The 24,881-nt window shown below is 41.9% G+C and overlaps 1 protein-coding gene across 5 annotated transcripts in view; it reads left to right on the forward strand.

The window, feature by feature from the left end:
• Positions 1-207: 207 nt before the first annotated feature.
• The window catches only part of Prdm2 (PR/SET domain 2), a 119,505-nt gene continuing 94,831 nt past the window's right edge, over positions 208-24,881 (forward strand). For 3 of the 5 annotated variants that reach the window (XM_077791506.1, XM_077791500.1, XM_077791501.1), the window contains exons 1-2: positions 841-895; positions 16,183-16,256. In XM_077791506.1, the coding sequence (XP_077647632.1) occupies positions 16,248-16,256 (9 nt within the window). In that variant the 5' untranslated portion in view covers positions 841-895; positions 16,183-16,247. Of the gene's footprint in view, positions 641-820; positions 896-16,182; positions 16,257-24,881 lie in introns of those variants that run through there. The other 2 variants (XM_077791502.1, XM_077791504.1) reach the window with 2 other exon arrangements.

The following is a 24,881-nucleotide window of genomic DNA, read 5'->3' on the forward strand; positions in this document are numbered from 1 at the left end:
CTTGTGTGCACCAGGAGGCTCATCACATCTCCGGACAACGTCAGAGGTGCATCTGCACTGAATTAAAAGTCTGTTCTTTAGATTGGGTCCTTCCCACGGAGGGCAAGTGTCAGCGTCTTCCTGATGTCATCTGCACAGGACACCTTATCTTGACGTGCTCAGTGCTTCAGATACCACATCTAAGTGACCACCCCAAACTTTCTGCCTCACTGCAGCTCCGGATTCAGGGCTCCCCCAGACCCTCTCTCCCATCCAGTTCAATCCAGTTCACCTCCGCAGGGCCCCGCGCCTCGTCCTTCAGAACCTGTTGGCTCCCTCTCTGCAAACACCAGGTTCCACAGGGACAAGGCCACTGTCCTGTCGTTCTGGAGCCGCTGCAAGGCCACTGTCCTGTCGTTCTGGAGCCGATTGGACCGGTGCTAAGCGCAAGGCGGGCAGCCAGCGAACACGCCTTCGCGATGGACGGGCAAAGCCGTCCGCGGGGCCCGCCTCCCTGGAGTTTGGTCTTTCCCGGCGAGGCGACAGCGGGGCCCTGGACGGCGGGGCCCCGGCCTGCGAGCTTCCCCGACGGGTAGCGGGCGACCTGTCGGCGGCCCTTCCCTCCTACTCCCCTGCCTTCGGGAAGGCCGCGGAGTCTTCGGTAACTCGGAATCGCGCGGAAGCCCGACGCCCCAGTGCGCCCGGGGACACGGTGCCGGCGAGGCGCGGCCGGCAGTGGAGTGGGGCCGGGGCGCTGCGCGCGGTCGGGGTCGGGGTCGGGGTCGCGGAGGCCGCTCCGCCGCGACGTCACTTCCGGCCGGGGCCAAGATGGCGGCGGCGAGGCGCGGGCGCCGGGGCGGGCGGAGTGGCGGCGGCGGCTCTCGGCGCGTTGAGGCGCGGGGCGCGGCGGGCGCGGGTAAGAGCCGGCGGGGGCGGGCGGCCTAGGGGCCGGCGCCGGGGTTCCGCGGGGAGCGCGGCGGCCGCCACACGCCGGGGGCCGGCGGCCGCGTCCCTTCCGAGGTCCCGGGCGCCGCGGGCCGGTGGGGGCCCGGGAGCGAGGCACGGTTCGCCGCGTCGGTGGCCCCGCTGGCGGGCGTCGGGCGGCGTCACGGGGTTCCTCCCTGCCGACCCAGGGGGTCCCTGCGGCGAAGTTTGGGGCTCGCTTTGTGGCGGAGCGGCGGGCCCGGGGCGCGCGGCTGCTGGGCCGCCGGGGACCGCACGTGGGCTCCGCGGCTGTCCCGATTGTCAAGTCGCCGTCCTGCGCCTCTTTTGTGTTCCCGCTGAGTGTGCCCTGCGCGTTTGCGTGTCTTGCGTCTTTGTGTTTCCTGAGTAGTTTTCGTGTTAGAGATTGTCTCCCAGGATGTCTCCGTGGACCCTCCGGCGTGTGTGTGTGTGTGTGTGTGTGTGAGACAGATGTGCACTTCTGAGTATGTTAACACATTTGTTACTAAAAGCAATGTATGCACCTTTTTCTGAAGGTGGCAAGCGAGACATGGAGCAAACCTAAGAGGTCAGGCCTCCAGGATCCCTCCCAACCCACGCGGGAAACACCCAGGGGTTTGCAACCCTATGTCAGGCTGTGAGCAGTGGGGAAAATCCCCCAGTTAACCGGGAAGCCCCATTTCCCAAGCCTGCGCTGCTGGAATCCTGTCCCTGTGCAGAGATGCAGTTCCTGCTGGTTCGAGCCATGCATCTAAGGTTGTGTTGAGGGTTTGTGTGTGTGTGTGTGTGTGTGTGTGTGTGTGTGTATGTATGTGTGTATGTATTTGATAAGCAGAACGCCTATTGCTGAATCCCAGTAACTTGTTCTTAGACCCCTTTAATGGGACACTGAAATGATTGTCTCTAGAACAGTTATTGTCCCCAAAACATGTCTAAAATATATAGAAGTTTTTGTTTACTCCAGTTTTATTGTTACAAATGACTGCCTCAATTAATAGCAAATGGAACCTTTCCCTGTTTCTTTTATCTACAATAGCACAGATTTCGTTTCAGTTTGATTAGTTTTGTTCATGTATGAAAAAAAAGTAGGTTCCTTTTTTTTGTTTTTGTTTTTTTTTTTTTAAACATGATAGGAAATGCGTGTACAGATATTAAGGAGGGAGAACTGAGACATAATCACGCCCTTTTCCTTTAGTAGGGTTCTGTTTTTGAGATGGCATGCAACTAACTGCCTCTTCGTTCTCCAGCCTTTCTTTTCCTAGTGGATATCAGTTTAGCTTTGAGAAAAACCTGTAAAGATCACCTTATTAAACCTCCCTCAGTTCAGGCCGTGGAAACAGAGATGGAAATTCACAGTGAGAACTAACACTCATCTGCATTTGCTGTTAATTCAGGACTCTTTTTACCTGACACATCTTTTCTGCTTTGATTGAACTAAACTAGTACGTTTGAATTACTCAGGAAAATGTTAGGAATGTAATAATAATACATTATTATTGCTTAGTAAGTGTTTGCTTTTGTCAATTTTGAAGGTATTTTCTTTCCTGGAAAAGTTGGTACATTTATTTGGATTTGTCTTATTTTGTAGGTAGTGCCTGAAATAATAAAGTTTAAATTTGTAAATACGGTATTAGTTTTGTAAGTACAAAGCATAAACAAAATATTCTCACAGCAGAACAGATGGAAAATAGAAAATCACAAAGAAGGGATAGAAATTGATTATAACCTTCTTCCTCTTCAGGTAGCCATTGTTAACATTTTGGCAAATTCTCACCTGCTAGTCTCTCTTGGTGTCCATATTCTTAGTCATATATATTTATGTGTAGAACTTGGCTTGCATTTATGCAGGATTAGTATTGTGTATTAATTGTGACCTGTCTTCCCATATGATGCTATATGTATCAATGCCATTAGCTATTCTTCACTTTGAGTCATAACTTATTAATTTCATAATGATCTGTAATGTTTCTAAAGCCTGAGATTTTCTTTTTATTATTAAAAATTTTTGAAAGCTTTTTTTCTATTGTGAAGTTTTATAATCTTTTAAAAAATGTGCAAAGTGTAAATTCCGCTTCTAAGCCTCTAAGCATTTTTTTTTTTTTGCAGATACTGTTATGAGAAATAACAGTTTTAGCTCCCTGTTTTCTCAGTTGGATTTTGCAGTTACTTAAATATATCTACACATATACTCATTTGAGGATTATTTTGTGTTAGATGTTTATTTATTCATGGAACTGTTTCTTTAAGTCTCCTTTCAAGTCTAGATCTGATTTACAAGCCTTCCAGGTCTTGTTAAATCAGAGTTTCTAGGATGGAAAGCACCTTCTGTTGTTAACTAATTTCATTTCTTCTGAGTAGCTTTTCCTGTTATTTTTTAATACCTGTGCTGGTGGGGGGGGGATCAAAATCCTAAAACCAAACTCCACAGTGGTGAGTACAAGAGGAGTAGATGGGCATTGAGGGAGGGAATTGTCAGACTTGAATGGTAGCTACAGGGAGTTTCTGGATAGCTGAGAACGTTACCTGCCTGCCCATCGTGACACCTGCTCCCACTGCCATGTGTCCTGTGCTTCATGGTTTGTTGCTGCTCAGGGTGGCATCACCCATTACAGTGTTTGGTTAGAGGCCTGGGGTAGTGTTTTGGCTCTTTCCTTTGAAATTAGAAGTTTGTAGATAGAGCCATAAAATTCATCTTTGTAGGGTGGCTGAAAGCTGTGGACTCCATTAGTCCTGAAAGCAATACTTAGGCTCCATTAAAGCAGACTCCCTCAGCCTCTGCATTGCTGACATTTGGCCTGGATGATTCTTTGTTGTGGGGACTCTTGTACATTGGAGAATGTTTAGCAGCTTCCCTACCCTTGAGATGCCATTGGTACTCCCCCCTGAATTGTGACAAGCATTTGGCTTTGCTAAATGTCCCTGGGGGGTGGGGGCAGAATTGCGTCTAACTACTGTATTAGAGAAAGATTCATCTCCTCTGACTGGATGGTTGAATCAATGAAGCAGTTTATCAAATCCCACAGAACTTTTAGACAGTATGGTTTATATCTGGAAGCCGGGGAAAGGTCGTCCTCTTCTGTCCATGTTCCTTCCAGCTTTGTCTTTTGTGACTTTATAGAGTGATCACTTCAGCAGTCTTCCTTTGGCAGTCTTGTGGCAAGAGATAAAGCAATGTGAAGTGTCCTGGAGATTATGAAGGATTTTTCATGACATGATACCAGCATTCTCAGTATGCAGATTAATTTTTATTATGAAATTTAAATAAATTTGTATGGAGTTGATACATGTTGAATAATTTAAGCCTGTGGTCCACTCTTATTATGCTGGACATCCCAGAATAACTGTCCTTTCTTCCTAGAAAATGGGACTTGGTGAAGCAGCCCCTTAAAGATTGATGGTACATGCCAAACTAGTTTTTCTAAAATTTCCTTTTCTTTCTTTAACAACCAGGTTTGGGGTTATGCACAGAAATGATGAATTTGTCCTGAGGAAAGGTTTACTTTTGAAGTGCTTACCTAACTTTAACTCCGCACATTATAACTTAAAAGAGAGTTCATGATCTTCATGGAAAACATGTGACATCAATGCACCTTATTCAGGGGGAAAAATAGAAGTCACCAAATCTTTGCTTGTAGTCTTTCTAAGTATAGAAAATATAGATTGAATTTTGTTATTGGAGTAAGTAAAAAGTATACAAAAACAGATCTGCTGTAGGAACCACATTTAATAATGGGGTGGTGTTTTGAATTACAGAAGAGCTGCATAATTTTGCTGGTGTGAATGCATGTATCATTTAATATTTTTTTCTTAAAAAGAGTGTCCTTTATTCCCCTCCCCACCTCCCTGAAGCATGAATTAGAGTTACTGTGTATAGTAGTAAATCTGATTCATTTGGAGTGAAATATGCTTATAATATTCTTCTCAGTACCATATAGTATTTATTCTTGGAGTCCTGGCTCATGTCATACCTCTGCTATGCTTTCATTTATTAGTCTTTAGGAACATGCCAGAAAGGAGGTTTCACTGAACACTTATATATTTTCCAGCCATTTTGGTGAAAAGAATATTCTGTAGCTCTTGCAGTAAATCACATGTTAGGTTGCTTTGAAAGAGCAGAATTATTTCTTGGTACAGCTTGTCTGAAACATGTAAAGCCAAGTGCAGCTGTTAGGTTGATTATAGTGGGCAGCCAATCTGGAAATTGGGGAAACCCACTCGGTTTTATAAGCACTTGTATATTTTCTAAGACTATAAACTTTGGTGAGGAAATTCTGTGTACTTTCAAATATAAATGATGCCATCAAAATTTGAAAAGAATTGTGAGATGGATAAGTCCTGTTATGTACATCAGTCTGAATGCTGTACCTTTCTCAAATCTTACTAAGAAAATATAAATTAAGCATATTTTGGAGTATGATTGTAAAAGTGACATTCAAGGTGCTTCTTACTCTAAGACTTATTTTAGGGACCTTGCCATAATTCAGAAAATTCCAGTTTTAAGCATACCTGCAAGTAAGAATTTTGAAAAGGGGTGCTCTTGGATTAATTTACATTCTTAATTGTTAAGCTCTGATACCTTTTGTTAGAAGACATTGAGCAGGAGATTGATGCCATCTGAGGGCAACCTGTAGTGATTTAACCAACCTGGATGTAAAGATGACAGTCTCAGAGGTGAAGCACAGCTGAGTGGGGCATCACTTGTCTCCTCTTGCCTCTTCCTATCTATAAACTGAGTATAACCCTTGCTTCTCTTTCACTGGGATGTTTTGATATGATAGGTAAAGAGCGTGCAAGCAGCATGAGGGACTTCCAAGTTTTGAAAAACATTAGTAATGTTCTTCTTGGAGATGCCATGGCACAATTATTGTTGAAAGCAACTTTTACAAGTTATCTCTCAAGTTCTTAGGATTTTTGATCCTACTAGTATGTTCCCTTCTGGACATAGAGAGAGGGTGGTACTGTTTTTCTAGTCCTTTCCATGCCTTCTACAAAGCCAGAGGTTCGCGTCTTCTACTCTTCTCTCAGGATATTTATCCTGTTGGCAATTTCTTTTTCTGAGCCACCCTTTGAGACTGAAGACTTGTGAATCTCTGTCTGAAACCCTGACAGGTCTGTGTGGGGACAGTCTTTCTTTCCATCCATGGATGTAGCTTTCCATGGAACGTCTGGCCTCCTAGATCCCCCTGCAAGAGCTCCCCACTGTCCACTTTAGTCCCATCCCTGCTCTGACTGCTCTCTATAAAACGTCTTCAAGATTACTCTTCCCAGTGGTCACCCCATATTTCTGGACTCATCCTCACACCTCTTTGCCTTGTTGAGTTAGCTGATGCGTTCTGCCAGTTCCTCTGCCACTTGGACCAGCTCTTATCTTCTCGCAGCTGTCACCTGCGGTTCAAACCCTATTTGTGTATTAGTTTGGAATCTTAATGGACCTGTCTTCCTGGCTGCTTACTTCTCACCTACTTTATCACTTTTTTAACTTAATCTTGTTAACTTAATCTTGTGGCACTCCCCCAGTCAAGAACCCTGCCTCCCATCCCGGTGGCCACAGCCGCTTTCTTGATTGGCGGTCTGGAACCCTGGCTCTTATGCACATGTCACAGGCTCTGCTTTTCAGTAATTCCTGTTCTGCCTTTTGCTGTAGACCTTCAGGGCTTTGGGAGTGGGATAATAAATCCTCTCACAGTGTCTGGGGAGGCCTTGCAAGGTCAAGTTCAGATTTAACCTGGAGTTCAAAGCCCCTTGCAACTGTCCCCATCTATTTTATTAGATCCATACTGAAGGCACATTGTCTTGCCGGCCATAGCAGACAAACATCAGAACAATCTGTCATGGTTTTATTGTGAATGGTTAGGGATTTATTTTTACCTTGAAATAAAAACTATGAATAACTTGTTTTAAGGAAATATGTTTTCCCTTAAAATAATAACTCATTTATGTTCAAGGGCTTCTTAAAATGTGAAGGTGATGCACACCTTGCTCTGCAAACAGTAGGCATAACTGATTTTTGAAAGCTTTTGAGAATGGAAATAGTTAACAGATTTAGCTCAGATTATTTATACAAGAGTTTCTCCCTACCAAATAAAGAATACCTTCTAGAATCTTGGGTGAGTCTTGTACTGATTAAGTGTGCCTGGCACCTCTGCAAGAGGGTGAAGTATTGGCCCTGCCTGTCGTGGGCTTCCAGTTTGCTTTGGGTTGTTCACCTGGGACCTCAGGAAGCCTCCCTGTCACTGACATGTGGGTTACCTGGAAAGGGAATTTTCCCGAGTTCCCTGTTGTGTTGGAGGAATTCCAAGATCTCGAGCAGCCACTGTAAGGTGACCAGATTAATGCTGTGAGAGGTTAGGTGAGAAACAAGTACTTGGGTGACAGGACCAGCACGGCCACAGCTGTGTTCTGAATTTTCAGGGAAATCTCAAGTATATTGCAGAGGTCCTGAAAATCTCTCAGTTTGCAAAGTTGAATCACAGAAGCAGTAGTGGCCTTGGCAACTCTGATGGAAAAACAGTAACTCAGAGCAGCTGAGTGTTCATTTGGGGGTAGGAATTGTGGGGTGAGCTAACACTTGTTTGGATGTAGACATTTGAGTGTTAGTAAAGAATTGACTTAATTTTCCTTTTATAAAAAACTTAGACGTTTTCACAAATGTAACTTTAGGGAAAATGTCAGAAAAGTATCTTTTATTGAAACTTTGTTTTAGTACTGATGCAGAAGACACAGTCACAGGTTACATTGTACTTCTGCTGGGAGCCAGGGCTATAGGAACCCGAGGGCCCTTTTTACAGCAGGCCCCGAAGGGAAAGTGCTGGTATTCTGCCCACCCCCATGGCTTCGTGTTGATTTCAGCATCTATATCTCTTGGCAGTTAGTCTTGAAAATAAGGAAAGGGAATTAACTTTTTAATTCAAGGGTGTTTTGATGGGGTGGATTTACCTCATCCGGGAAAATGGACGGTAATTCTTTTGTTCTTCATGCCATGGGGAGGAATGTCCTACTGTTAGGGAGAGGTAAGATGATATATTTTAATTTCTTTAGAGAAGCTCTGTGTGTGTGTGTGTGTGTGTGTGTGTGTGTGTGTGTGTGTGTGTATGTGTGTATTCATATAAAATTTGCGGCTGGGAGGGGGTACTGGGGATTGACCTCAGGGGCACTCAGCCACTGAGCCACATCCCCAGCCCTCGTTTGTATTTAGAGACAGGGTCTCACTGAGTTCTTAGCGCCTCACTTTTGCTGAGGCTGGCTTTGAACTCTGATCTTCTTGCCTCAGCCTCCTGAGCTGCTGGGATTACAGGCATACGCCACTGCACCAGCTGAAGCTGGGTATTTTTAATTAGGGGTTTAGAGAGAATTACTGTAGAAATCCTAAACAAAGCCTAAAATTTATGAAGTAATGAATTCTTTGTTCAGTGCAATATGACATAGGTGTATAAATTTAATCAGAAGGATGAGGACATATTTAATAGCTGTTTATAATATCAGATAAATGATAAACAATTAGCAATTGAGTACATTTTGTTGTAAGCTTAGCTCTTTTATTAATGATGCTGGGAACAGTATTCTATCTTATTTATTTATTTTTTTGTGGTGTTGGGGATTGAATCTGGGGCCTCAAGCATGCTAGACAAGTGCTTTACTACCAAGCTGATTCCTATATCAGGAGCAATAATTTAAAACAAATTTCCCTCTATTTCCCCCACCCCACCCCACCCCCAGGAAAGTAGGAGATTTCTGGTGGGGAAAATGCAGATTCATGGTGCTTTCCTAGCATATCAGCTTGTCTCTTATTTGACATTGTAATATGGTATGATTGAATTGCTCAAGGCCCGTTGGAGCCAGAGGGCTGTTGATCTCTGAGCTCTGTAACTTACATATTTTAAATTGAGCTTTAATCACCCCCCACCCCCCCGTGGGTACTATAGCTGAAAAGCCCCTGAGAACAGTAGACCCTCCATTTTTCCAGTTTGCTGCATGTTTGAAAAAAATTCTCCCAGCTGGAGTGAACCCTCTAAGCCTCACTTTCTTACTTTAGTTTTGCCACTTTCTACTCTGTGCGTTCAGGGAATCAGGTCCTGGGGCAGTTGGCTTGGTGTTCTGGGTCTCATTGAGGAAATGATGTTGAAATGGGAGAAATTAGTTGTTTGTGAACATCCCATTCCTGTGTCTCTTCATTTTTATTTTTACTTATTAATTTTTTTTTTTTTGCAGTACTGGGGATTGAACTGAGGGGCACTGTACTAGGGAGTGACTTCCCCAGTCCTTTAAAAAATTTAAAATTTTCAGATAGTGTCTTGCTGAATTGCCCAGGTTGGCCTCTGATGTGGCCATCCTCTTGCTTCAGCCTTCCGAGTTGCTGGGATTGCAGGCATGTTCTTCACAGGCTTCTGTAGGAAGAGCAACTCCTCGTGCTGATCTCTGTGTTACCACTGTCTTTGGCTTGGTGGAATCATTCTGGGGGATGAGAGACAGCAGCCATTTCAAGCAGGGTCCACACCCTCTGATTCAGCGTTTGCCTAGTCTTTGCTGTCATCTCAGTCTGTTTCTCTTTCACTGCACAGTGCTCTCCTTAAAAGGATAAACATTTCAGGTTTGATCTCTCACTCTAACTTGATAACAAAGGCTACGTTTTCAAAGGAAAATGAGGCTGTATATTTTTGTGTCCGACTTCATGATTACCCCTATGGAATTATATTAATTTGGGAAAGGAAAACGAATGACTTCATTTAGCAAACTCTGGGCAGACTGAATATTTGTGATTTTGCTTAGTTTAAGAAGTGGGCACCACAGGTTTTCAAAATCATTTCCAGAGTTTATAGGTTGTAATCTGGTGATTCCACTTTTTTTTTAAAAAAAATACTTATTTTATAGTTGTAGTTGGACACAATACTTTTATTTCACTCATTTGTTTTTTATGTGGTGCTGAACCCAGGGTCTCATGCGTGCGAGACGAGCGCTCTGCCGCTGAGCCACAACCCCAGCCCCTCCACCCTTTTGGTAAGAATTATGAATGATGGTTTTCTGTGACAATACATTAATAGTGTTTGTAAATTGATCAAATCATTTTGAGAACTTAACATGGTCCAGTCATTTTAAGTTTTCTAGACGTTTCTGGATTGCAAGAATCTTTTGGTCAGGATAAGGTCAAGTCGGTGTTAGACACTAAATTCACTCTGCTGGACCCTTCATAGTGTCTGTATTTGCTGCAATTATATTTATTTGCCATAAGAACTACTTTATGTAGTGATTAATTTTAAAATATTTTTCTTATATTTACCCTAAACTTTCTGAGACTTCTTTCACAAAATGTCATTTTAAAACTGTTTTCTTGTATCTAGTCCATGTTTTCATTGCATTTTTGGTCTTTTAAATTCAAAACAATTGTACAACTTCTCCTACTTGTTTCTGTTTTACTTGTTTCTTTGTCCATAACCTTTATAAGTCTTAAATACGGTCTTCGATTCTTGATGTTACAATGTGGAATTTTTTGTGCCTAAAAATAATTATACAAAATTAGTATCAGTGACTTCTAAGTAGCATTGCAAAGTTAATTGAAGTATTTTCCAAATAGCCACAAAAGATCTAAACCTATCCTAAAGAATAATTGTAAAATCAGCGATTTAGAGATGACTGTGTATATCAAATAAAATGTTATTAAGTATTTTTTCAATTCTCTCTTTCTTCCAGACTTGAACTATTCTTAAAGAATCTGCTTTTTTGTTTGTTTGGGTTTTTTTGCCTTTCATATAACTTTGTAGATTTTACAAGTCTGCAAAGGTACATGGACACAGTTTAGCTGGTGTTGTGTGATTCATAGTGCCAGCTGGTTTCTGCTTTATTCAGAGGTTTGGTGAGGGAGATAGGACTTGAGTTGCAGGGTTATTCAGACCCAGGGATATAAGAGTCCCACCTTTATCTAGACTTTCTGGTCTCTGGACCTCCATATCAGATAGCCCAGCTAAACAGTTGTTCATATTGCCTTGACACTTTCGAGGCCAGTGTTTGAATAAAGTCCGAAATTATTTTATTGTTGCTGTGTTAATACTGATAACTTATAATCAAATCATCTTTATGATAGTAATAGATTAAATATTGGAAAGGATGATTCTGGAATTTGAAAGCAATTTCTCAAAAAGTTTGGTATATACTCAGTATTAAAACTTTAGATATGTAAAAAAGAGATCAAACTTACCTTTTTAAAGAGTGTATGCTGTTTGGGGCTAGGGTTGGAGCTCAGTGGTAGAGTGCTTGCCTTGCATGTGTAAGGCCCTGGGTTCAATTCTCAGTACCACATAAAAATAAATAAATAAACATAAAGATATTGTGTCTATCCACAATTAAAAAATAATTTTAAAAGTGTATGCTGTTAGTATACTATAGTTGGTGATAAAAATTCAAAAGCTCTACATGTGCATATCTGTCCAATGTACTTTTTCTGCTGCTTCCAGGACTGATTAATATTAACAAGGGGGACCAGGAGGACTACATAAGACATATTCAGAAATGCTCTAGAAGTATTCAAGAATGTTTGATCAGGCGTGGAAATCCATGTGAGAAACTATGTCATAAACCATGGTCAGAGAAGTTCTGGAGTTTTAAGATTTTTAGTATCTACCATTAAAAGACCTGAGATACTTAATTTCTTTTTTTTTTTTTTTTCTTTTGATTGTGGTGGGCATGGAACCTTGGGCCTGGCACATGACAGGCAGATGCTTTACCACTGATCTGCATTCCGGCCCAGCATTTAATTCTTTAGCATTGAAGAAAGCATTTCATGGGATGTTAAGGTTTCAGTGACAGGTATGGAACAATTCCTCCTTGCCTCTGTATTGACAGGATCCATCATGAAATTTCTCACCTTGGCTGAAATGTTGACCTTGAGATACCATTTGATACTGAAGTGGGTGGGTGAAAACAGTGCTGTGGAGTCAGTACTGAATGTGAGAACCATGTTGGATTGCCAGGTGCGGTCACAGGGACTTTGAGACTGCTGGAGGAATCTTAAGGAAGTTTCTCTAAAATGGCATTTGGAGTCATGGTTGCTTTAACGTGCCTCCTGGTGCACCACACTGCAGCCAGTTGCCCAGGACTGCAGTTTAGAGGCTCTGTCTGGGAGTGTGCTGGGGGTGCGCGTAGATGTTTAGGATGTGGAAAAGACTGGAGGCATGGTGGACACGGATTGCGGAGGACAGTGCTGGAGGCCCATGGTGAAAGGCTCAGTCTCACCCAAGTCGTCCATTCTCATGCACAGTGGTCTTCTGTGGAGACGCTCTGCCTGAAGTCTCCATTTCCTTTTATTTACTTACTTAATTTTTTATTTATTATTTTTTGAGATGGGTTTCCAGGCTGGTCAATAAACTTCTGGGCTCAAGTTCCTCCTGCCTCAGCCTCCCCGATAACTGGGGCTACAGGTGTATGCCCCTGGCTTCATTTTTTTTTTTTTTAACATCCCTTGTTTTTAGTATAGTTTAATTCAGAATTTGATTTGAAAGTGCCACTTGAGACGTCAGTATCAGATTTGCAATATTTTTGGCATTGGAAAATACTTTAGATGACCATGTTGTGAGTCACAAGGGAAAGAGAAAAAAACAAGGATATTACTGGGCACAGTAGCACGTGCCTGGAATCTCAGCTGCTCCAGAAGCTGAGGCAGGATTGTAAGTTTGAGGTCAGTCTCCACAATTTAGTGACACTGTGTCTCAAAATATAAATTAGAAAGGACTATGGATAAAGCTCAGTGGCAATGATATACATCCCTAACTTTTTTTTTTTAAAGGCAGTCTCACTAAGTTGCTGAGGTTGGTTTTGAACTTGTGATCCTCTTGGGCAACCTCCTCAGTTCCAGTTGCTGGGATTATAGGGTTGTGATGCCACACCTGGTCATAGAAGATGATTACACGTGTAATAATCTGAATTATGCTCTAGTTTTTTTAATTTAGAAAAAAGTTACCATTTATTGAGATAATAAATCAAAGAGTAAAGTGTTTGAAGTGCTGTACTAGTTATCTGAAATCAGATGTCAGGATATCTTGGTTGGAATAGTGTGTGAGAGCTAGTGACTACAAAGGGTGAGGAGAGGAAAGGAGAGAAGGATTAAATAAGGGGAAATCAAGTGAAAAACAGGTGGAAAGAAGGTAGAGCCCCAGAAAGCAGCAGCTCATCCTCCTGTGCTCTTGGGACAAAAATTGCGTATCATCCCTGACTTCTTCTCCTTTCATGCCTCACTGTAGCAAAATCGGGGGCTCCGTTTTAAAAACATCCAGGATCCAGTTGCTTCTCATGTCTCTTCTACCGCTGGGGCCTAGCCAGCATCCACTCTTGCTTGAACTGGGCAGTGGCCTCTGATATCACCTCCTATGTTGACCCCATCCTTGTGCACGAGCCACATTGCTTCCTTGTCCCTTAGCCCCTGGTCCCTCCCCAGGAACCCTCTCATGAGCACCTTTTTCCCCTAATGCTCCTTGCCCTGGCTTTGCAGCTCACAGTCCTTTTTTAAAATTTTTTTTCTATATATTTTTAGTTGTGGATGGTCATAATACCTTTATTATATGTGGAGCTGAAGATCAAACCCAGTGCATCATACATGGTAGGCAAACGGTCTACCACTGAGCTACAGCCCCAGCCCCATCACAGCCCTTCTTCCCAGCTGTTAGAGATGACTCCTCAGTCCCTCAGACTGGATGGTTGGATCTGCGGGTGTGCAGACAGAGGCAGATTTTATCCCCTGTCTCCTTCTCCCTTGCTCTTCATTTTTCTCTAAAGTACTTTCCTATCTGACGCTTCTTTAGTTTGTGTTTGTTTACTGCAGATCTCCTCCCCTAGAAGGCAGGGATCTTCCTTTTGATCCTCGCTCAAGAACAGGGCTGGACATATATAGGTGCCTGGGGGAGGCAGGAGTAACAGGTGGGTGAGGAAACACTTCTATTTTGTGGGATGAAGTATTGCCCAATTATAGGGTGGAAGGTAAAGCCAATTAAAATCTTTAAGTAAATTGTCACTTTGTCCTTTGACAGTATTCAGTGTCCAGGTTGGCAAGTCTGTAGAGACAGAAAGTAGATTAGTAATTGCCTTGCACTGGAATTCGGGGGTCACTGCCATTGGGCACAAGGTTTCTGTTCATACTGATGAAAATGATCTAAAATGAATTGTGGTATTGGTTGCACAGCTGTGAATATAAACCTTCTGGAGTTGTGCATTAAGAGTAACGGAGTTGTATGCTATGTGGCTATCTCAGTGAAGATGCCAAAATACAAAACCTGAACAACAATGAAATAGGGCTGAGCAGCAGGAGCCAGAATTGTGGCCCTCCCAGCTTGCCCCTGCCTGCTTGCACCTGTCTTGTTGGTGAGGCGCTAGCACTCTGGTGAAGATCCTATCCCAGCCTGTCCTTCGAAGGTAGCACAGACCTGCTGGGCTTGGGAGCTTCTTGTGTCCTGGTCATGAAGATGGTACTGATGGTGCTGTGAGAAGGAACCACGGTCGAGGGAGGTGGATACATCTCAGGAGAGTATCTGCCTTTGACTGCACATTTTTTGTGCTTCAAAGACAACTTCCTTTGGCTAAAGTTAATAAACCCACCCATAAAAAGCTTAGTGAGAGAACAGGTGCAACTCCTAGAGCCTTTTCACCTGGGGCATAAGGTATTGCACAATACCCCCTTGGGGAACTGACGGTAGTTGGGGCCATTTGTGGTCTTGGGGGGTCAGGTGAGCATATCTTAAGCATTATGAGCCTTACCACATTTTTACATTCAAGTATACATTTTAACGTGATAATAACAATCTCAGGTCTCATACAATAGGATTGATTATGTTCAACATACGATGTATACCAAGGACATGCTTATTGTGTGTGAGAAAGATGTTTACTATTAAACTTCAAAGGAATGGGCTTCATGAGTTACCTGCAGGGATCTCATGTTTTACTCACTGAGATTATATTGGTTTGGCTAGCACTGCCCTCTAACAAGATGCAGCGTTAGGGAACACATTCCCTATGCCACTTACAAATTATAGTCCATGTGGCCAGGCCCTGATTTAAATATGGTGCCTTTGCTTGTGAAAGGTGATCAGGTGAGTGTGGTTCGATAGCTCAAGAGAGGAAGGAAAAAAAAAATCAGCCATCCTTAATATAGAACTGGGGTAATGTATAAAATGTCAGAGCACAATTTTCTGTGACAGTGGGTAGGCAGTATATACTTGAGCATGAAGAATATCACTAAATTACATATTCCCTCAGTTATTAACAATTAGAAATAGAGTTACAATGAAAGCAGAGTCTTGGGAGTTGAGGGAGGAAAACAACTTATTTCAAATAAGTGCATGAAGAAATAGAAGAATCACCCTTAATGGTATTTGTGACCATTCCAGGAATGATTAGAATGTTGCAGTGGAAGTCCTACTTCAAGTAGTATGATAACATCCTGTGACTTGGTACGCATTGTAGAAGGGACCATCTGCGTGGATGCTACTCAGAAATAAGTACAGTGGTGCATCAGCTTGCTGCAGGCTGTACTATGAGAAATGTGTCATTAGGCAGCTTCAGAGCTGTGTGAACATCATGAGTACATGTGCCCAGCGTGGCCAAGAGCTGTGGTGTCACAATGAAGCACGAGCTTATAGGACTGCCCTCGTGTGTGGTCCTTTGTTGACCGAAATGTCACAAGGAAAGAGTTTGTCTTGATCTTTTGCTGTACTATGAATATGTTGAACACTAAAAATTAAAGGAATAATTGTGCTCTTTCTAGACTTCTTTTATTAAAACATTTGCATCTTCACATTTTTTTTCCTTTTCCTCAAAAAATATTCCCCATGGCCAGTGTTAGTAAATTTACCTTTCTACCTCAGGGACTTGAAGAACAGAGTAGCATACTGGGGTCTGGTAATGTTCATGTGTAGCTCAGGGTTGAAGGCAGAGCACGCTGGCCTGGTATGAGTTAATCCTGGTGCTTTGTGTTTCTGACTATTAACAAAGCAAATTTATTTCTTCTTAGGAGTGATGCAATTCCAAAGCAAAATTTTGATGTCAGTTCTAATGAGTCTGCTTTCGATTGTAGAGTGCAATGATGCCCTAGTAAGGATTAGTGAGAAACCTATTTTGTTGTAGATAATAAATCTGAGAAGTTGTCAGCATAGACTGAAGTGAATCTGGCATGCAGTTGCTTTGTGAATGACCCTGTGAGCAGACTCTGCAGTTCTGAATGTGGTTTTAAATCACTGAATTTGTAGGCAGGTACATATTACAATTGTCTGTTTTTCTTTTTAGGGCTCATGTAATCAAAGAAGTTTCTTTGTTGTGTGTATCTTTACAGAACACAACAGGAATTGAAAATGAATCAGGTGAGTTTAAAAATAAAATTTATACAAATACATGATCTAGATGTCAGACCAGTTCTTGATTTTAAAAGATAGCCACACACGCATTCATTCCTCCCAGATTTTCACTTTTGTTTCTTAATGCCATTTATTAGTTTGTTGCTTTCACAGTGTGCATTTGTGGAGTGGAATGTGCTGTGTTTGGTGGGGTTGACATTTCTGTGGGTCCCTGAGTAGAGGGCTCATACTTAGGGATTTTAGTTTAACTTTCCTTTTTTACTTCTCCCCTGCCACACTCTACTGTGAGGTTTTGTCTTTGTTTTTTAGCTTGTTAAGCTTTCGTTTTAAACACTTTTTATTTTGCAATTTTCCATTGATTGAAAAGGGAAGAGGGAGTTATTTTTAGAGACTGCCATGGCTCCAGTGTAAACATGAAGTATTTTGTCCTTGAAAGTCTTTTTCAGAGAATAAAGAGGAAAGATATTGAAAAATAATATGTGTTTCTTTTTACAGAAGGGTGTGGGATTACCTGGAGATTAAATTATTCTGCTCCAGCTATTTCTATAACCTCAAGGGTGTTCTGATGAGTGGAATCACTTGTGTGGATTTAATGTATTCTTATTTTCTGGTTTCAATATTATTTCATTTTCAGTTACCTAAATTTATGGGTGTCAGAAACATTTTCTCAGAAATCTTCATAAAAACATTTTTTTAATATGCAGGATAAAACCTAAAAATGTGAAGTATGTATTTTTTTTTAGTTCTTAACTTAGAACTCTCAGACTTGAAAACATTTTGTATCCTTCAGCTAAAACTTTAGACACTATTTTTATCATTTACAGGTGCTTCTAACTTGAGATCACAAGTCCAATTTCATTAGGTGAGGAAGCTTAATACATTCAGTTCTGTGTTGCATTGAGAGATGTGAAATTTTTGGAATGGATTCTTTTGATATTTTTTTCATTACTTTCTTTATCAGAAATATGTTTATTTTAATGCAGAGGACTATACATCCTAAAAAATGAGTCTGGCAAACACATGGGCACATGGTTTCTATTCTTTTAAAACATGGAGATTTACTGACTGCTTTTGAAGACAAATTGTTTTTGAAATAGTGAGGGCGGGGTGAAGGAGTAAAGAACAGTGGATTTTCACAGTTTTCATCCAACAAAGTGATGTGCGTGTGTGTCATAGGTTTCATTTATTTTCTGATTCTTGATGTGAACCTGGTCACTCAGAGGAGCTTGCTCTTCTGTTGCCTCAGGACTTTTGTTAGAGGAGTCTGGGTTCTGGTTAGAATGCTCTCCAGTGCTTCCCAGGTGGAGTCTGAGTGTTGGCTTGGTTTTTGTTGCATCCACATTCAGTGCTCATTTGTTTGAGGGGCCTGCAGTTTTAACCTCAGGCTTAACTATGCCTAATTCTTATATCCTGTTGGGCTAGTAGTTTGTTTTGTGTGTTAACTTTTTTTTTTTTTTGACACTTCACACATTTGCTTTAATACTCCATGTATACCAAATGAACTTCCATTTAAAAGAAGACCACATGCCATTTAAAGAGTTGCAGCAGTAACCATTTCTCTTTTTGGCTCATTTACAGTTTCATTCTGCTTTTGACAAGTTCTAATGCCAGATCTATGGAGGGCTGCCTTTGATGTTAAATGCCAGATATCAGTGAAAAAGTGTCCTCTTATGTTTCTAATGGTTAGCACATTTCTGATTTGAGTGTAATTTAAATGGTCTGGTAGTAATGAAAGTTTTATTTGGTTTATAAAAATTGCTCACTTTCTGTGATTAAAATTTTCAGCTTTTTTGCTTAGGTTTCATTATTGAAAAAGTATTAGTTGCATGCTATTTAGACTTGATCGTTATGCTGTAGCATAAAATCTGTTGGTGTTTTCCAGCGATTGTCCCAGTAATTTTAAGAAATTAAGAATTATTCTTGATAGTTTATAGTTTTCACTTGTGTATTTATTCCTTTCATTTTCAGACAGTGAAAATAATTAATAAATTGCACTAAAATTTACTTCAAAGTAACTCTACACAAAAATTCAGATATAAAAAAATGTGAACTTGAGCAAGATTAACTTTCAATTGAAATCCTGATGATTATTTTGAGGTAGGAGTAGTCTTTATTGGAACTGATGGGCATTGCTTTGAGCTGTCAGACCTGTCTGATGAAGGGCATGCTGTCTAAGAGAATAGCACAGAACTGTTTGTTTCATGTGTCCCTGCCAGTTGAGGTCAGGGACTGAAGGGTCCTGGGTGCTGCATACCATATTGCTAGCAAATGATTATTTTAGAAGAAAATAGAGTCCAGCGCCTGTCAGTATTGTTGGCATTGACCATTGAGAGGCATCCTGAGCTGTCCCACCAGGTCGTGCCAGCTATCCCTGATAGCTTGCCAGGTTCTCCCTTTAAGGCCAGCTATGGGGTTCCGCCAGGCCCTGGAGTACATATTCTTTGTCTTTCTTCCTCTGCCCTTTGTTCCTACTCAGAACTTACTCCTCTCTTCATCTCTAATCCTCTCCACATAGAATTCCAGCTTGCTCTGCATGCAGTATTGGCAGGTGGAGTAGCAATCACTGACCTCCCCACCCCCATTTCTCATCTTCTCTATTTTCAAATCCTTCCTAATTTTTTTTCTTTCATTAACATGCTACATCCATCCTGGTACAGATTTTTCTCCACTCACTCTGTGGTTACATCCCGATAAACCCATCATAAAGTCAAAAAATGGTAAGTCAATCCATAATGTGTTGGGTTTCATCTATATTTAACTTTTGAGGTCTTCTAGTCTTTCCTTAGACTTATTTAATGTTGTAATGCAAGTAGGCTCATAGTCGCTTAGAGTAGATATGGTAGAGTTTAATACCATTTGCCCTCTATTGAGGTTGCTTAACAAACTGGACAGGCACTCTGTTAAGTATAGTATGTACATTTTCATATTAATTTAGTCTTTGTAGCCACTCAATGAAGCACAGATATTATAACTTTAATTTTGTGAATGAAAATATTAAGGCCCAAACAGGTGGCTGTAGCTTGCCTGTGGTCATTCAAATGGTAAGTACAGCTGTTCTTATAATGAACAGCTCCACAGATTCCATAGGTCAGGTTCTTGGTCACTGTGCTGTACTGCTGCAGTAGGGTAAATTATGTTATGCTGAGGGAGCAAGCAACTTGAAATTTTTGGTGGCACAACAAACACAGCGATAATTTGTATCTTGTTCTTGCCACAAACCCATTGTGGACTGGTTTGGGGCTCTGCTGTTGTACTCACTCAGGGACCAAGGGTGATGGAAGTTTGTCTCCATACACAGCACCCTGGTGTGCACTCATTGGTACAGTCATGCTGGCATCTCTAACTTAGCACTTGGATCAGAGGAGCAGTGTAGTGCAATTGGGTGCCTCGTAGCAGAGGAGAACTGTGACATTTAAAAACAACCATGATGATTTTACTGCAAGTACTTTTACTACTAATTCACTGAATTACACTTAGATTTTTTTTTCAAGAGTCTTTGCACAGTGCAAATTGTTATTAGTGTGTCAGTTTAGTGGTTTATGATTGCATTATCTCTACATCCTGATTAGTAATCTGTTACTGCTGTTTACCAGTAGCAAAGCAATTTAGTTTTCTAAGCTTGTTTCAAAGATTAGTAAAATAACCAAAGGAGCTTTTAATGACTCAGTGTGACAAATTCAACCCTGAGAGTTGGGATGAGCCACCCATAGTTCCATTATCTCAGCCATCTTGAATGTCCCTCCACACCCCTCACTCCCTGGTGCAGACCTTATCCCAGATGTGGTGGATGCCACAGAGAGCTAGGTGGCAAAGCACTGCAGCCTATGAGCTCACAGACAGGGGGACAGGGACTTCAGCGAGGCAATTTCCAGTAGTGCAAAGTGCTGTGGTGGAGAATGGTAGGTCAGGATGGGGAGGTTCTCTGGATTACACAGAGAAGGCTGTTCTAAGGAGATAACAGATAGTAGAACCAAGACTTAGGTGATAACCATGAACTAGCTAGATATGTGAAGATCTAGAGAAAGAAAATTCTAGGCAGAGTAAATGCACAGTAAATACAGGGGTCCTGAGGTGGGAATGAGTTTGGCTCAAGGAACAGAGGGCAAGCCAGGGGGTGGAGCTTGGCCATACTTGGAGCTCCATCTGACTCTGGGACAAGATGACATTGGTGAGAGGTGAGGGCCAGATTTATAGGACTTTAGGGCCATGGGAAGGCATTTATATTTATTATAAGTACAGTTAGAAGCTCTGGATAGCGACATAATCTGGTTTCCATTTTTAGAATATCACTTTTACTGTGCCTTGGAGACTGGGTTGGGAGGGGGTAAGGACCTGGTAATATGCTTTCTCATTATTGAGATTAACACCATATTTGATGACAGCTTCTTCAGTTGGAGAACTTAATGAGCTGCCAGCTTTTGAAAAGAAGGTATATTTTTTGTTTGAGAACTGGTTGCCATTCTTTCAAAGATGGTATAAACGACTTTCTTTTCTGTGTCCATCTGCTTATTGTTATTGCAGTTAGATTCATTCCTTAACCAAATGCAATTTAATGCTACTTCAGTAAAGTGAAGCTTGTTGGATTATTTCCCCCTATTGTTTCCCCCATTGTATAGTAGCTTAGAATCTTGATTGTAAATCTAAAAAAAGAAGAGTTGTCCAAAGAATTCTGGAATATTTTAATACCCTATGATTCTTGGATGTTCTTTGCTTATAGTAATTGCTATGGGATTCTTCTTAGCCTATTGTAGGAGCAGCCTCTTAACTTTGCATGAAGATAACTACAACATGTTCTTAATATTAAACGTCCCCATCAGCCACTGCTTTTACTCTTCAGTGTTTTGTTCTGAAAGGTCTGTAACAAGCTAGATGCTTTAATTAAATAGTTAAAGGAGATATAATCATATCCTGTTACTATCTGGGTGAATTGTGTTAAGTGGAATATGAATAAAATGTGCTTATTCTTGCATTTTTTAAAACCAAAAACATGAGTATGTCTTGCCCAGGTGAGGTATATGCAGCCTGTGTAACAGCAGGCAGGGCCAGTTGTGCTGTTCTGTGGGGCTGTCCTAAGCACTGTAGTGGACATTTGTCCAGTGGGATGGAGAGAGGGCCACGGTGAGGGAGCGGAGGAAACTGAGGCTACATGTGCTGGAGCTGAGTGGTGGGGGCTTGGAGAAGGGGTAGGTCGTGGAGAAGGTGTGGGGTCAGCTCCATGGGTTTTGTAAGGACCAGAGTAGAATTTGCCTGGGAGATGGCGGCCATTTGGAGGGTGTCGAGCAGAGGAATGTTTGAGTCAGGTTGAAAAAATAAAACTTGATTAAAAAACTTGTTTTGTATTGCATCAGTATTTTTGTCTTTTAAACTATTTTCTTGGTTCACTATAAGTTTCATTTTAACACGATTTCAAGATAAGAACATAGGAATTATTTATTTTATTTCAAGATAAGAACATAGGAATTATTTATTTTTTAGTTAGCAGTAAAATGTACCCGTCTTAAGTGCATAGCGTGTTTGACAAACGTCTACATGCATGTCCACTGTCATCTAGTTACAGGACATTTCTGTTATCCGCCAAAGATCTTTTTGCCTTTTTGCCACCCCAGACAACCACGGATGAGCTTTCTGTGCCTATAGATTGTTTTTTTCTGTTCAAAAGTGGGACCATTAGTGGCTGCTGTTCCATGTGTGACTTCCATTGATCATTATATTGTTTTTGAGATTGATTCACTTTCCATGTGTCAGTAGTTCATTTCTTGTACAGGAGCTAGTTTGGGGAGAACATCTGACCTTCTAGTTAAGTAAGCTTTAAGGGTTGTGAACTTGGGTTGCTTTCTTTCATTTTGGTTATCTTCCTCCCCTAATCCTGAAAATAAACATATTGTAAAATAGTTGAAACCAAAAGCATATGCTAACAATATATATGTTGTGTTTTTTATAATTATAAATACAAAGTTGATTTTTCATATTTTTAATTTTTATTTTTTGCAGTACTGGGGATCAAACCCAGTGCCTTATGCATGCAGGACAAACATTCTACCACTGAGCTATATCCCCAGCCCTAATTTTCATTTTTTGATATTCTTTTATACTCTTTAATATAACAGAACATGAACCCAGTGACTTTAATATTCTTTTTTTTAAAAAAATTGTTCTGTTTGGATATACATAATAGCAGAGTGTCTTGGCATATCATACATACATGGAGCATCACCTCCCATTCTTGTGGTTGTATGTGATGTGGAGTTACAGTGGTTATGTATTCATATATGAACATAGGAACATTATCTGATTCATTCTACTGTCTTTCCTATTCCCATACTCCCTCCCTTCCCTTCATTCCCCATTGTGTAATCCAGTGTGTTTCCCCTGACGCCCCCTTATTGTGTGTTAGCATAGCATATCAGAGAGAACATTTGGCCTTTGGTTTTTTGGGATTGCGTAGCCCTGACTTTTTTCAACTATTTCAAGTAAGACTTTCAAGTAAGCTGCTTCCTATCTGTTACGGCTTAAATATCAATTAATAAATTATTAATAAATTAACATCCTGAATATTGATGGCAAAAATCTCATTTTGAATCATGTATTCTACTAGATAAATTAGCAATTTATAAAATCTGGGCCATTGTCTTTCTGCATCAAACTATTAGATTATTTCTGAAAATTTTAGGTAGGATTTCCTTAAATAACTAGGGGGAGCTTTTGGCAAGAAGGATTACCTTTTATGTTGTTCGGATATTAATACTGTGGAAGAGATATTTCAGGATAGCTCAGCTCTGCCTCCCCTTTGTGGTCTTTTGACTCAGTCTCCATAATTAATTTGGACTCAGCCACTCCAGCTCTGTGACCTTGGCAGGTCACCTGACTTCTTGGTCTTATCTTTCTTGTCTGTTAACTAGAGGTAGACCTGTACTTTTGTTTAACTGTAAAGGAGTCAGTTAACATAAATGAGCTCAGGCCAGTGCCTGGCATATAGGAAACATTGTGTAAGTATTATTATTATTCATTATTTTTCATTCAGTAACCACATCCTGATTCTGCTATATAAAATGCTTTCTAACACTCTTAAGTCTTCATCCCACGTACTTCTTGTTTGAACTAGTACACAAACCTCCCAGTTGATTGCCTTGCTGACAGTTTCTCTCCCTGGCAAATCATTCCCCACCGGCCTTGAGTTCTGTTGTTACATAACACAAAACAGACTATATAGAAGCTAGAAAAGGGGCTACCATGGAGGGTTATCAAGAACTTCATGGGATTTGAAGTTGACCTAGTAGTATGTAGAGGATATTGACTGGTTGGAAGAATTGAGGGCCAGGAGGACCAGTGGCTGGAATTGTTAGTGAAAAAGCCTGACTAGTGACAGACTCCACTAGAAAGGAAGAGGACCAAGTCTAGGGGCAGTTAGGGGCCTGGGAGGAATCTTGAGAGAAAAATGGGGATTTTTCTGTGGTTTCTCCCAGTAGAATTTTTTTCCTTAAATAAAGCCATGAGTAGACCAGACGAACCCCACCTGACTTGGAGGGCTGTAGCCCCACGGTTTGCTTGGATGAACATGATTTAAGAAATTATAATTCAGTCATCAGCAGTGGACCCTTAGGAGGTGGCATATAACGTCTACCTGCCACAGCGCGTTCCCACTCTGACTCCATTCCCGTCCAGCCTTCCTGCCAGCCTGAGGGCTGCAGGTGGCAGGAAGCTTGTCCTGTCACTTATTTTTTTGGTGGTACTGGAGGTTGAGCCCTGGGCCTCGAGTGTGCTGGGCAAGCACGCCACTCTGAGCTGACCCCCAGCCCTGCTGCTCACCTGCAGTATGGCTGCTGTTAGTGGGATGCCTGCAGGTTCCCACAGCAGCTCGGGGGCCCAGCGTGTGTGAGTCCTGCCTCTTTTGGTTGCTGAAGGCCTAGGGGAGCCCTTGCCAGCCACGTGGGGGACAATTGGGGTTGCCTATGCCGTTTAAGGTTTGAAGAGTGGTGGTGGCAGTGGGATTGGAGAAGGGCACAGGTACAGAGATTTCAAAGGCCCTGCTGCCTCCCCCTGCTGGGGTCCTCTCCCCAGCTCTGGTCCTCTCCCCCGGCTGCCTCTCCTCTGACTTGGGACACTAGCGCCTCTTCACTGCTCTTCTTTCTCTTCCACTTGGGAACACGGTTTTCCGAGGCTCCCTTCTTACCTTTTTCCTCCTCCTCTGTTTACCATGAAGGTCCTCCTGTGGCCCCGGGGAGCCCATCTCCAGTTGAGTCTGCACTGTTCAGCCATCCCGATGTCCCAGACTGCTTTGCAGTTTTGACTGCTGGACTTTTGTTCCTTCACAGCAACCACTGCTCTGTGCATGGATGCTGGGCCAGGGCCAGGCACAGCTGCGGTGAAACTGCGCTAGCTCAGTCTGTCTGAACCTGTCCTTCCTGAGAGTCCAAGTCGAGGCTTAGGAAATGCAAACTGCAGCGAGTTGAGGAAGTGTTGTAAGGACCGCAGGGGAAGTCCCCCAGGGTAGGATGGTGGACACCTGCTTCTCAGAGGCCAAAGTGTCTTCTGGGTAGAGCTGAGGGCTGCAATACCGATGCCAAGTAGCCCCTTTAGGTTCTGTGCTACCTTGTTGGCGCCTCAGCCCCACGCCCCTGGGCTTGATTGCAG

This window comes from Urocitellus parryii, chromosome 11 (assembly GCF_045843805.1).
Source record: "Urocitellus parryii isolate mUroPar1 chromosome 11, mUroPar1.hap1, whole genome shotgun sequence".
In the NCBI taxonomy this organism is placed as follows: Eukaryota; Metazoa; Chordata; class Mammalia; order Rodentia; family Sciuridae; genus Urocitellus; species Urocitellus parryii.